The sequence below is a fragment of the Dasypus novemcinctus genome, chromosome 28, assembly GCF_030445035.2.
Source record: "Dasypus novemcinctus isolate mDasNov1 chromosome 28, mDasNov1.1.hap2, whole genome shotgun sequence".
NCBI classification, from domain to species: Eukaryota; Metazoa; Chordata; class Mammalia; order Cingulata; family Dasypodidae; genus Dasypus; species Dasypus novemcinctus.
Genome location: NC_080700.1, coordinates 27,947,661 through 27,960,220, shown reverse-complemented (window position 1 = coordinate 27,960,220; position 12,560 = coordinate 27,947,661). Strand labels below are relative to the sequence as shown.

Here is a 12,560-nt window from a genome sequence, read left to right as displayed (position 1 = left end):
GTGGGTGTCTTAATTGTAGGCTGGAAAGGCCTATGATAGATCTCCCTGCTTCTCCCGAGAAAGAAGGAACCATCCCAAGCCTGGAGCAGGCCTGGGGTGCAGGCTGCCCTGGACGGTGGGCTCCCATGAGCCAAGGAGCCCCTTCCAGGAAGAAACCATCAAGGCCTGCTTTGGCATGACCTCCCAGCCCCCTCTAGCTGTTACGGTAGCCGCCGTCAGGGGTAAGACATCACCTTGGATTTGTTCTGGTGCTTAACCTCTGCTTTGTTGTCTCGACAGGTGCTGGCCTCGATGGAGTGGAGGAAATCAAGAGGCACCCTTTCTTTGTTACCATAGATTGGAATGTAAGTGGCATGCCCCGGTCCCCGATGGCAAACAAACAATGGGTACATGGGAGGGAGGGGAGCGCCCAGAGCTGCCTTGCCAGGGCTGTTGTCTCTGTCCAGACTGAGAACAGGTTAGATGTGAATGTCAACCAGGGCACCAGGACATGGAGGAGATTTCAGACGCACCAAGGAGTAAGCAACCCCTCCCTGCCTGCTCTTCGGGACTTGAAATCCCTGTAACTCTCTTTTGCCTACGAGACACCCCTTAAACTGCCCCCTTGCCATCACCACCCGACCCGCTGAGGACAAGCCCTGAGCTGACTGGCCTAGAGGACACATCAACTTGCACCCTAGCAGGCGGCCGCCGGCAAATGCCGGTCCCGGGGGCAGCCAAGACAGGCCACCCAAGATCACTGTACTGTCGAGGCGGATGGACAAGTCCCGGATTTTATCTTGTTTTTCGGTTTCTCATCAGGCTCAGGCCCATGTTGTTAACCACTCTCGCGGAAGACTCGTTTTTCAAAAAGGTGATGTCGTGGTGTTAGGCAAAAATAAATTGGAGTTGCGAGCGGATGTAGCTCAGTTAGTTGAGCACCTGCTTCCCACGTACGAGGTCCTAGGTCCAATCCCCAGTACCTCCAAAAAAAATTTTTTTTAAAGATTTATTTATTTATTTCTCTCCCTTCCCCCCCACCCCCAGGAGTGGTGTCTGCTCTCTGTGTCCATTCACTGTGTGTTCTTCTGTGTCTGCTTGTATTCTTATCAGCAGCATGGGGAATCTGTGTCTCTCTTTGTTGTGTCATCTTGCTGCGTCAGCTCTCCGTGTGGGCGGCACCTTTCCTGGGCAGGCTGCACTTTCTTTCATACTGGGCGGCTCTCCTTACGGGGCACATTCCTTGCACGTGGGGCTCCCCTATGCGGGGGACACCCCTGCGTGGCACAGCACTCCTTGCGCGCATCAGCACTGCACATGGGCCAGCTCCACACAGGTCAGGAGGCCCGGGGTTTGAACCTTGGACTTCCCATGTGGTAGACGGACACCCTATCCGTTGGACCAAATCTGCTTCCCTCCTTAAAATGTTTTAACTTAATTAATTGGCGTGCTGCCTCAGTTTCCTGTTCTCCCTGGGGGCAGATGACTCAAGCCTTACTCTGTGTGGCTTTCACTGGACATTGTCTCAGAAAGCTTCCATATCTCACCCTCACCCACCACCTATTTCTGCCAGCTATGTTTGCAAGTATTAATACCATCAGCTTTTTGGCATGTCACCTGACCAGGTGGGTTATAGGAAGCCTTCCCTATAAATACCTGGGGTTAGTTTTTGTCCCCAAAGGCATGCACACTGCCCTGATATGAAGGTCTTCTCATTCTTTTCTTTGGCTTAACACAAGAGCAATTACACTTGGAATTTTCTTTTCCTGAGCTCACAGATTAAACTCAGAAGGTATTAACTGAACACAGAAAATAAAATACCCTTTAATAATACAGAATATATCTATTTCTGCCATTCCCTTCCACCTTTTTTATGTCCTTATAGAATTTGGTACATCCACAAATTTCAGTAAGGTATAGAAACTGTGCTTGAGGCAAAGAGGCAGGTCCATCCCCAATCCTTCCATCTTACCTCAAAAAATGGTTTTCAACATCAGTCCTGATAAAACTAGCTGTCACAAAACTCACTGACCTTATTCGTTGTGGCACATGCCTCTTCTTTCAACCTGAGCCTCAGGAAAACATTCCAATTGGTAGGCTATGAGGAATTTTTAAAAGCCTTATTTTACAGTTGTGATTATAGACCTTTTCTAAGATACAACTAGACCATTTTTCAAAGGTGAGATTAGAGAGTGGCATGCAAAACTTCAGAATATCTGTGACCTCCCAGCCGGGTGAAACACCATGTTCAAAGACCAAATGAAAATCTGATTGCATTGAAAAATGGGGGAGGAGGAGAAAAATAACAGAGGACTCCTGGGAAGCAGGTGTGGTGCCTGCTTCCCACGTGTGAGGTCCCAGTTCAGTCCCCTAACTCCTAAACACAAACAAATGTCACATGTAAGCACAAACAAATGCAACTGTGTTACAGAGCAGATGTAGCTCAATGGTTGAGCACCTGTTTCCCATGTACGAGGTCGTAGGTTCAATCCCTGGTACCTCCTAAAAAATAATAATAGAGAACTTCAAAGAAATGAGACCCACAGCCTCCTTCTGAAATCTCTTTTTAACTTTCCTGAAAGCTTATGCTCATAAGGAGCTCAGGTATTCCTCAACTCACAGATGGGCACACAATGGTCATTTTTGGTGGATTGTCTATAAGGCAGACATACATTCTATGGAAACAATACTGCACAGGGTTCTGAGGTCTCAGGCGACCCTACTGCACTTGCCATGTGCCCGTATATTATCCTATAGACCTATTGCAACACGCAGGAACTGCAGAATCTCCTCCCTAAAGGGCTGGCATCTCCTCCTGGGAGGACGTGCATCGGCCACTCTCTGTGTTGGACACTGCCATGTTGCACTTCTCCTCCAGCCTCCTGGGCAGTTAAGCGCCATTCATTTGCTTTCCCTTCACCCATTGAGTATTTCCTCCATTTCAGGCTCTCCCTAGGGGCTGGGGATGGACCTGTGAGCCTAACACCCTGGGTCCCCATTCCCATAGAGCTTACAATCAGGCTGGGAGAGATAGACGATAAGCAAACGGATGTCCGCTAAGGCATGAAGAAGATGCCATGCTGTGAAGAAGAATGAGGCAGGGGAGGCGGTGGAGAAAAAGAGGGCATGGCGGTAGCCACAGCCCTCACTGCCCACGCCCTCCACCCCAGTCAGCTGGCCGCCTGCTGCCCCTCTGCCGGCCAAGCTTGCTCCAGCCTCCAGCTTTGACTCGAGCCCCTGTCTCTGAAACGCTCTTCCCATGTAGCTCAGTGGCTCCCCTCATCTCCTCGGGCTCTTTTCTTAAATGACATCTTCTCAGAGTTACAGCTCCTTGCCCAGCGCGCCTCACCCTGCCACCTCGCTCCACCTATCTGCCATATCCCTTACCATCTCCTCTGTAATATCACTTATTTATGATGCTTATTAGTATTCTTTTCTGTCTCCCGCTCCTGGAATGTGAGTTCCACAGGGCAAAGAAGGCCCTTGATAAAGTATCTGTTGAATGATTGAATGAATGAGCGAATCGTAGGGTGAAGGACAGGGTGACTCTTCAGGGACAGGGTCATGTGAGGCTCTTGGGACTGAGAGTAGGAGCGATGGAGAGAGATTTGCCCTCCCTCTCTCGCACCCTGGACCTTCTCACGGAAGACCCTGCCTTGGGGAAAACAGGAATGCCCCTTGCTTGGGTGGGGGAGGGAGGAAGGGGAACTGAGCAGGACTGGGTGGGGAGCTGCAGGCGGGAAGGGAAGGAGCGTGGAATGGGGAGTCCCGCAGGGCTGCAGGCAGCAGGGAAGGGAAGGTGCCCGGGCACTGCGCCACGGCGCCCTCCAGAAGGCCTTGGTGAAGGAGCGGCTGCTCGCCAGCGCTGCAGACAGCCTCTTCTGTGCCCTGGTCTCGGCCAAGAAGTGGGGCCACCCTGAAGAAGTGGGGTGTCCAGGAAGGAGTTGCAAGTGGAGCTCGGACAGGCTCTGTAGAATGCTGGGATCTTGACAGCATGATGGTTTTCTCCAGCCGCGGGCGATTGGGCTAACGCACGTCCGCGCACGCCCGGGTGAGCTCTGAGCAGAAGCTGGTCTCTCACCCAGGCCCGCGTGGCAACAGCCAGGCTGCCACTGCCCGCCACGTCAGGAGGCTCCAGTGTAGATGTCTGGTCCTGGCCTCGGGTTGGTGGGATGCAAAGTCCCCGTCGGTGCAAACATGGTCATTGGATTCCTGTGGCCAAGTAGGTTGCATTATTGCATTATTTAAAAAGTAATGAGGGGGAGTGGATGTAGCTCAAGTGGTTGAGTGCCTGCTTCCCAAGTACACGGTCCCAGGTTCGATCCCCAGTACCTACTAAAAAACAAGTGGAAAAAAAAAAAAACCTGGGGGCCGTATTAGTCAGCCAAAGGGGTGCTGATGCAAAATACCAGACATTGGTTGGTTTTTATAAAGGGTATTTATTTGGGGCAGGAGCTTACGGATACCAGGTCATAAAGCATAAGTTCCTTCCCTCACCAAAGTCTATTTGGAGCAAGATGGCTGCTGATGTCGGCGAGGGTTCAGGCTTCCTGGGTTCCTCCCTTCAGGGTTTTGCTTCTCTTTGGGCTCAGGGTTCCTTCCTTCCTGGGGCTGCCTTCTGTTTCCTCTGTGAGCTTACTTTCCGGGGCTCCAGCTTAAGTTTTCAGCATCAAACTCCAACATCAAAACTCCAACATCAGAAACCCTCAACTCTGTCCTTTGCCTTGCCTTTTATCTGTCATGCCCAACTGTCAAAAGAGGTTTACATAATTACTTAATCAAGTAAACCTCTGAATCCAATATAATCTAATATGCCCAGAGGAAAAGATCAGTTTACAAACATAATCCAGTATTTCTTTTTTGGAATTCATCAATAATATCAAACTGCTATTGGGGGGCGGGGGGCAGAAAAAAAAATGAGAAAGCCAGCTCTCATTGGGGAGCAGATGTAGCTCAGTGGTTGGGCACCTGCTTCCCACATACGAAGTCCTGGGTTCAATTCCCGGTACCTCCTAAAAAAAAAAAGTGATGAGACTGGACTCGAGGTTGCTCAGTTTCTCTTGCTGCTGCCAGGATTTCATTTCATCTTGGTTTTGCTTCGTTTTCAAGAGGCACCCATCCAACCCCCTAGGACCTGAGCCATTCTCTTACTCATCAGTCCTCTGTTTGCCAGTGGGTAAGGAAGCAGAGTTAGAGGAAGGGCTCTGTCTTCTCCCATCCAGCGCTCGGAATTAAAGGAGCTCGGGAGACCCAGAAGAGCCCTGAAGCTCCACTTCTATGTTACCTCATTTAATAAGTAATAATTGTGTGCCTGTGCAGGACAAGCATGAGCAAGGGGTCGGGGCTGTAATTATCTAACGACGGGAAGCCTCCCCTCCAAGCCTCGAGTGGCTGTCAGACTGGGGAGACAGATACACGTCCCAGTTAGACTCAAAGGGCATCTGCCCAGCAAAAGAGGTGGAATGCGGGACAGGGCTCTGGTCAGAGAAAGAAACGATGCCCGAGCTGAGCGTGTAGACATTGAGGAGAAGCGGGTGGGGAGAACAGGAAAGATACTGCCGAGAAAGCCATGTGGGCACGCACGGAGTGGGTTTCGCTCAAGTGGTTGAACACCTGCTTCTCATGTATGAGGTCCCGGGTTCAATCCCCAGTACCTCCTAAAAAAAAAGAAGAAAAAGATGTATGGGCATGGAAAGGACAGTCTCTGGAAGAACCACAATGGGGGCCACAGTTTTATTTGCAACCATTACAGCCCACCCCCAGGAATTCAATGCATAATTAAACCACCTGCGTGCATCCCTGCTAGCCTGTCAGCTCTTCTCCTCTCAGCCAGCGCAGCAGCTGCTACACCTGGAGTGCTAACCCAGGCCCCAGGCCCCACGCCCCGTGCTGTAGGCAGGTGCTAAAACGCGAGCTGCTGCTGGACACTGAGTGGTAATTCTGCTAAAGGATGAACTCAGTGTTTTCCAGCAGCTTCAATAACCGAAGCCGCCCTAGAGTTTCACTTTAAAAAGCTGCCGGCCCCGTTAGCCTTTTCCTCTGCAATGCAGACCCTCAGGGATAGCTGAGGACAAGGCCTCTCCTGGACCCTTAGATTTCTGCCAGGTTATTTTACCCAAGTGCCGGCCTTGGGATCCAACTTCGGAAATAGAAATGTATCGATTTCTCGTTCTACTTCCTGCTAGGATCTTAACCTGCCCAACAGAAGATTTTGTTGTTGTTTGTTTTTAAGTTAAACATCTGTCATCAAACAACTGTCCTCTGGAATCTTTGGGTGACTTGCTAGGACTGAGTAAGCCCATCAAGAGTACAAGTGTGGGGGGCAGGTGCAGCTCAAGTGGTTGAGCACCGGCCTCCCATGTATGAGGTCCTGGGTTCAAGCCCCAGTGCCTCCTAAAACAAACAAACAATTCTCATTGGGGAGCAGATTTAGCTCAAGTGGTTGAGCGCCGGCTTCCCAATTATGAGGTCCTGGGTTCAAGCCCCGGTACCTCCTAAAAAAAAAAAAGATACAAGTATTTGCCTCCCCATTTGTCCAGTTCTGCCTTTTAACTTGCTTCAGAGCCTCGCATCCCCGTGTCTGCTCAGGAGACATCCTTTTGGAATGCTTGCGCTGCTCGACTAGCTAAATGAAAAATTACGAGGTAATTATAGACTGAAAACCTCAGTGGAGGGTTATGGAACATCCCAACAGGCAGAAGCTGCATTCATTTCCCCCCCGGGGCTAAAGCAAAGCTGAGAACACGGAATTAGCACAAACCCAAAATAAGCATAGTAAAAGTTAATCACCCCAGAACACATAAGCCAGCTAGAGAAAGGTTTCCAAGCCGGCCTTGGCTCCTCTCACAGTGAGAACCTTGGCTGAAACAGAGACTCGGAGAGGCAGAGAGCGAAGCTTGCATGCACGCACGGTCTCCAGGGACTCGGTGTACCAAACCCTTAATTCCTGGAACCGGGCCATAGCCAGAACCTTCCGTGGAGCCAGGCAGGTCCCCTGGTTCTGACTTTTGCTTGCGTTGTTCTTTTACGTTCCAAAACCCTCTCGAGCGCATCATCGAGTGTTTTCCCGTGAGGCGGGAGGGACTTCGAAGGGGAAACTGAGGCACAGGGCAGTGACAAGGGCTGCCCGGGTCGCTCGGTTTATTGCAGTGTGTGTGCTGGAGCCCCCAAGTGCGTCTGTTGCGTACGCGGCGCAGGCAGGAGGAGGTGCACAACTGCAGGTGCGCGATGGGCGCCGCAGGAAGCGCTGCGGCTGTGGGAGGGCTGGGATGGTTCGATCCCCGGTGCCGTTGGCTGCAGGCCACCGCCCCACACGTGCCCATCCACCGGCTTCTGTTATCCAGTAGGTGGCTTTGTGTAAATTTATCCCTATCTTAGATACACTAGGAGAGGCCCGTCTTTCAAGAACCAGACGGCCACTTATTTTGTAGAATGAATACTCACCCTTCAACCTGGCCATTTCATAAGTTTGGCTCTTTATGGTGGGAGAGCTTACGGCCTGGGTAGGGACAGTTCCTCTCCGTGTGTCACTGAGCTATCCAGCGTGCCTCGGACACTTTGGGAAACCTTTAATTCTTCCTGTTATTTGTTCCCACCCCATCATCACTTCCTGTCCACGTGTTTTCACGTTACCGTTTCAGGCATCGCCTATAAATATGCCCTTTGCTATAGTGGAGCATGTCGATTTGGAAATGCCGAAAGCCAAGATTATCGGCGGAAAGCAGATGTGGGGAGTGGTGACCTCAAACTAGACCCTGCTTCCACTTCCGTTCCAAGAGGCTTTAGGATCCAGTGAACGGTACTTTACCCTCGCTGGCCTTCCCTGCCTTCTCAGAAGGTCTTTGGGGTATAAATAAAATCTTCTCACGCCTGCTCAGAGTTTCCCAGCATGTGCCTGATGGGGCGTGAAATCTGTTTCAACGTCCCTACGAGACTCGTGTCATCGTGAGATCCTGGAACAAACGCGGCGATCCAGAATGACAGCCGGAGGATTTGCCCGTGAGACCCCACTTTCTTCCAGTCAGCACGGGCGGGAGTCATTCCAGGTCTCAGAGAGGGAGACTCTAGGTCAAATTCTAGGTCGTGGAGCTAAAACTCCTACGGGAAATGCTGCTGATTTCCCTTCTGATTTAACTGAAGTGCATTCATTGACAGGATAAACCAAAAGGCAAGATTTTCTTTTTTCCCAAAAACCTCAATCCCATTCCTAGGTTTGGGCTCAGGGGAAGGAGAAGCATTTCCAATAACACGTGGTAGCACCTTCTAAAATGTTTCTCCTATAACGGGAAGCGTCGGCAGGCCTTCCCGATGGCAGCAGGTCCCAAAGAAACCGTCGGCAGGGTGAGGGCGAGCAACCCCGAGTTGCCCCAAGTGGCCGCCACAGAGCCCTGCCGTCTGCAGAGACCGGGAGGGCACGGGTCAGGCTGGCCTCCCCTGGGTAAAGCGTCATTTACAGAAGTTGTCACCACCACGGACCAGTGGTACAGAGGGCAGCGGCGTACACAGGAGTGGCAGCCGCAGGGGCTGATGCAAGCACCCCTCTGCTCACATCTCCTTTCCGTCCTTATTAGGCTTGGCTTAACTGAAACACTGGCCCTACATGGGGCGCTTTGGAAAGAACAAGGGAAAACAGGAGGGGGGGGAGTGATCGGGCCCCCATCTACCATATGGGAGGTCCAGAGGTCAATTCCTAGGGCCTCCCGGTGAAAGGCGAGCTGGCCTGAGCAGAAAGCTGGCGCAGCAAGATGACGCAACAAAGAGACACAGAGGGGAGCCAATAAGAGACGCAGCAGACCAGGGAGCTGAGATGAGGCAAGAGATCGAGCGCCTCTCTCCCACTCTGGAAGGTCCCAGGGTCAATTCCCGGTGCTGCCTAAAGAAAAGACAGACAGACACAGAAGAACAGAGAACAGATAGCATGTGCAAAAACAATGGGGAGGGGGGTGGAATAAACAAATCTTTTTTAAAAATTAAAAACAAAAACAGGAGGGGTCCTGCACAGACTCTCAGAAACTTTGGAGTCTTTTAGGTGAATCAAGTACATTGCGTTAGCATATGGGTTCTGTGAGCAGCTCAGCTGACGTTTGTTGAGTGACTTCCAGCCCTGGGATAGGTATTGAGCGGGCACAGACGAGAAGAAGGATGCTGCCAGGGCACAAAAGTGAAGGTGAGGGATGAACTGAGTCACGCCTGCTGGACAGGATGAAACCTGGGGCCACGGCACCTGCGCTCACTTTCCTGGCCCGTCACCCGATCCTTTGACTTGAAAGGACAGCTGGCCCTCAACCTGCGAAGAAGCTCATAGCAGCCCCACTGCTGAGTCATCCAGCCGGATTTGATGAACGCTTTTCCCTTGTGGGTAAAAATCCCAGAGTGGAAACACCGTGTCCTATCTCAAGGTGTCCCCGATGTCAATCCCCTGAGCTGGCCTCTGGTGAAGGAAGATGGGAGAGTTTGGGGGAAAAGAGAGTGGCCTCTGGCTGGCGTTGGTCTGAGAGTAAGCCTCTGCTTTCCAGGGCAGCTTCCGCGCGTTCTCAAAGCATCCTCTTCCTCACATGTCAGGGAAGCCACCACGCCTGCCTCGTGGGTCTGTGGGAGAGGATGGGATGGCAGGAAAAGGGCCTCGTGGGGCCTGGGAGACATGCACGAGTCGATGATCTTGTAGGGAGAGGAAGTGATTCCAAGGAGCACGCCAGTCACCGAAACATTCTGTCCCTGCTTCTTAATAAATCTGGCTTGAAAGGTACCCTGTCGAGGATTGCGTGGGAAACAGGGTAGAAAGAGAAACAGGAAAGAAAAGGAAAGAAGGGGCGGGGGTTGACCCGGGGGTCTCGCCTTCAGCATCATTGACAGTGTGGGCAGATCGTCTTTTTAGGGGGGCGCCCTGTGCCTCGTGGGGTGCTTGGCACCATCTCTCGCTTCTTCCCACCAGGTGCCGGAAGCAGCGGCACCACCCTAGCTGCAACAGCAAATCCTCCTCCAGGCGTTGCCCGTCGAACGTCCGGCCCTCGGAAGGCAGTTTCGCCTTCCGCTGAAAAGGCGATTTATCAACAGTGTGAAGTCAAGACCAGCGTCTAGAGAGAATTCCTCTCCCTCAAGGTCCTGGCGGACTCCCTGTGGCCGTAGATAGAAGGCAGGAGGTACAAGAGAGAAGCTCAAAACTGCATAAGCTTCGCTCTGCAGGTGCAACGTGTTTCTCATTTGAATTACGAGATAACCTTTTTTTAAAAAAAGAAGGAAAGCCCTTGTGTTAATAATTCTTCCCTCATAATAAAAGCAGGAGCCCTAAAAAAAAAACAAATAAAGGGGAGCAGATGTGGCTCAAGGGATAGGGCTTCTGCCTACCATATGGGAGGACCCAGGTTCGATCCCTGGGGCCTCCTGGTGAGAAGAAGAGAAAGCGTGCCTGCGTGGAGAGCCAGTGCCCACGCAGGGGAGTCACGCAGCAAGGCGATGAGGCATCAGAAGAGAGACAAGGGGAGAGTCAAGGTGAAGCGCAGCAGAGACCAGGAACTGAGGTGGTGCAATTGACAGGAAACCTCTCTCCCATCAGAGGTCCCCAGGATCGAATCCCGGTGAATCCTAGAGGAGAGAAAATGAGACGAGAAGCTGACACAGACAGCAAAAACAGCAGGGTGAGGAGTGGGGGGAATAAATAAAACAATAAATCTTAAAAAAAAAAAAAAGAGCAGGAGCCCTGACTCGTCCAGGAGCCCTCCCCCTCCCCTGTGGAAAGTAGCATGTGAAAAGTGTGCACGCTGAAGGGGATTTGACTTTTGGTTTAACAAGACAGACATTGATTTAATAACCCAGCTCGGAGAGCCCGAAAGGGGAGTCTGGTGCAGTGGGGACGGGAATGAACCCGTAAGGCCCAGCAGGGCAGCCCCTGTCTCGGTAACAGCCAGCATAGCTTTTTTTTAAAAGTTTATTTTTTATTTATTTCTCTTCCCCACCCCCATCCCGTTGTCTGCTCTCCATGTCCATTCACTGTGTGTTCTTCTGTGTCTGCTTGTATTCTTGTCAGTGACACTGGGAATCTGTGTCTCTTTTTGTTGCATCATCTTGCTGCATCAGCTCTCTGTGTGTGTGGTGCTGCTCCTGGGCAGGCTGCACTTTCTTTCGCGCTGGGTGGCTCTCCTTATGGGGCGCACTCCTTGCGTGTGGGGCTCCCCTACGCGGGGACACCCCTGCGTGGCAGGGCACTCCTTGCGCGCATCAGCACTGCGCATGGGCCAGGTCCACACGGGTCAAGGAGGCCTGGGGTTTGAACCGTGGACCTCCCATGCAGTAGGTGGACGCCCTATCCACTGGGCCAAGTGCTAGTGGAGCTTTCCTCTGCTTCGTAGATTTCCTCTGATAAGTGTGTTCCTCAAGGAGTTTCATCCCCCCCTCTACAAGAGCATTACTCCAGAAAGCAGCATCTTTCTATTTCTGGAAAGGGTTTAAAGATAGTAACTTGATTCCTAATAAAAGCTGTTCGCCAAGGGCAGGAAATGACCAAATAATCCAGGGCTGACCTAAGTCATCTTCTCTCCCGGGACGGCTCCCAGGTGTGCGCCCTGGACCCTGCCGTGGGCATGCCAGAGTCCCTCAGCTCAGCAGGCACCCAGCAGCTGGGCGCGGGCCCTCGGTGGGCCTCGGGTGCAGAGGGCCCTGGCTCTGGGCCCAGCCGCCGCTGGTTTCCTCCAGGCTGTCCCGATCTCGCACGTGGGCTCCGAGCACAGGGACAGCACGTCTCCGTGGCGCGGCGTGAGCTCTGGGCACGCACTGGGGCGTCGAGCGGCTTCGTCCCTTCCAATTCCATCATCAAGAAACCAGAGACGCGGGTCCCCAACCCCACCTGCCCTGCGCGCTGCTCTTGACCTCCCCGGAGGTGCCCAACCCAGCTTAGCCGCAGGCTCCTCGGCCGCCAAACAGGGCCGCTGGCACCTGCTCCTCGGTGGCCTGAGATGTGGAAGCATCTCAGCGGGAGGGTCACGGAGTCCGTCTCCCAGGCTGGCCTGAGCCCAGCAAGGCCCCACCCCTGCGCGGCTCCCCACGCCCGTTAGAGCAGAAGAGCCGAGCGAGGGGCTGGGGAAGTGGGTTTCAGTCCCGTGCTCCGAGGCTCCCGAGGATTTGGCCAGTTTAAGAAAACTGTCCCTTAGTGCCCAGTGAGAACGCCCGCTCAGCGGCCACTCTCGGTCCCTGAGCCCCACTGCCGGCGGTCCCCAGAATGCCAAGTTACCGGGCCTCTTGTCACCGTGTCTTTTTTTTCCCTTGTGTCAGTTCCCCTCAAACCTGGGATTCTTAAAAAGGGTTCCATGAGCTTGAATTTAAATTCAAAAAGCCATTGTTCTTGAGGGGATGTGTTGGTGCAGGTGCGGTGTTGGAGATTTGGACCCGAAGGGTATCGGGAATGAAAGAAAGAGAAAAGGGGGAAGGAACGAGCGAGAGAGCTGGGATCAGGGGGTCTGCGAGTAGTAACTCCTCAGACAACTTTATTGTTTACAAGGGGCTCTCTATATACCCCAGTCTACGTGACAACAAGCAGGAACACGTAGCCTGCGTGACAACAAGCAGCAACATGAAGTTAACTATCAGCA

General features: G+C 52.4%; 1 protein-coding gene across 11 annotated transcripts in view; it reads left to right on the top strand.

The window, feature by feature from the left end:
- Nucleotides 1-12,560, top strand: part of RPS6KA2 (ribosomal protein S6 kinase A2) — a 507,583-nt gene that overhangs the window by 433,826 nt on the left and 61,197 nt on the right. For all 11 annotated transcript variants that reach the window (XM_071212530.1, XM_058289676.2, XM_071212529.1 and 8 more), the window contains one exon: nucleotides 280-344. In XM_071212530.1, the coding sequence (XP_071068631.1) occupies nucleotides 280-344 (65 nt within the window). The remainder of the gene's footprint in view (nucleotides 1-279; nucleotides 345-12,560) is intronic.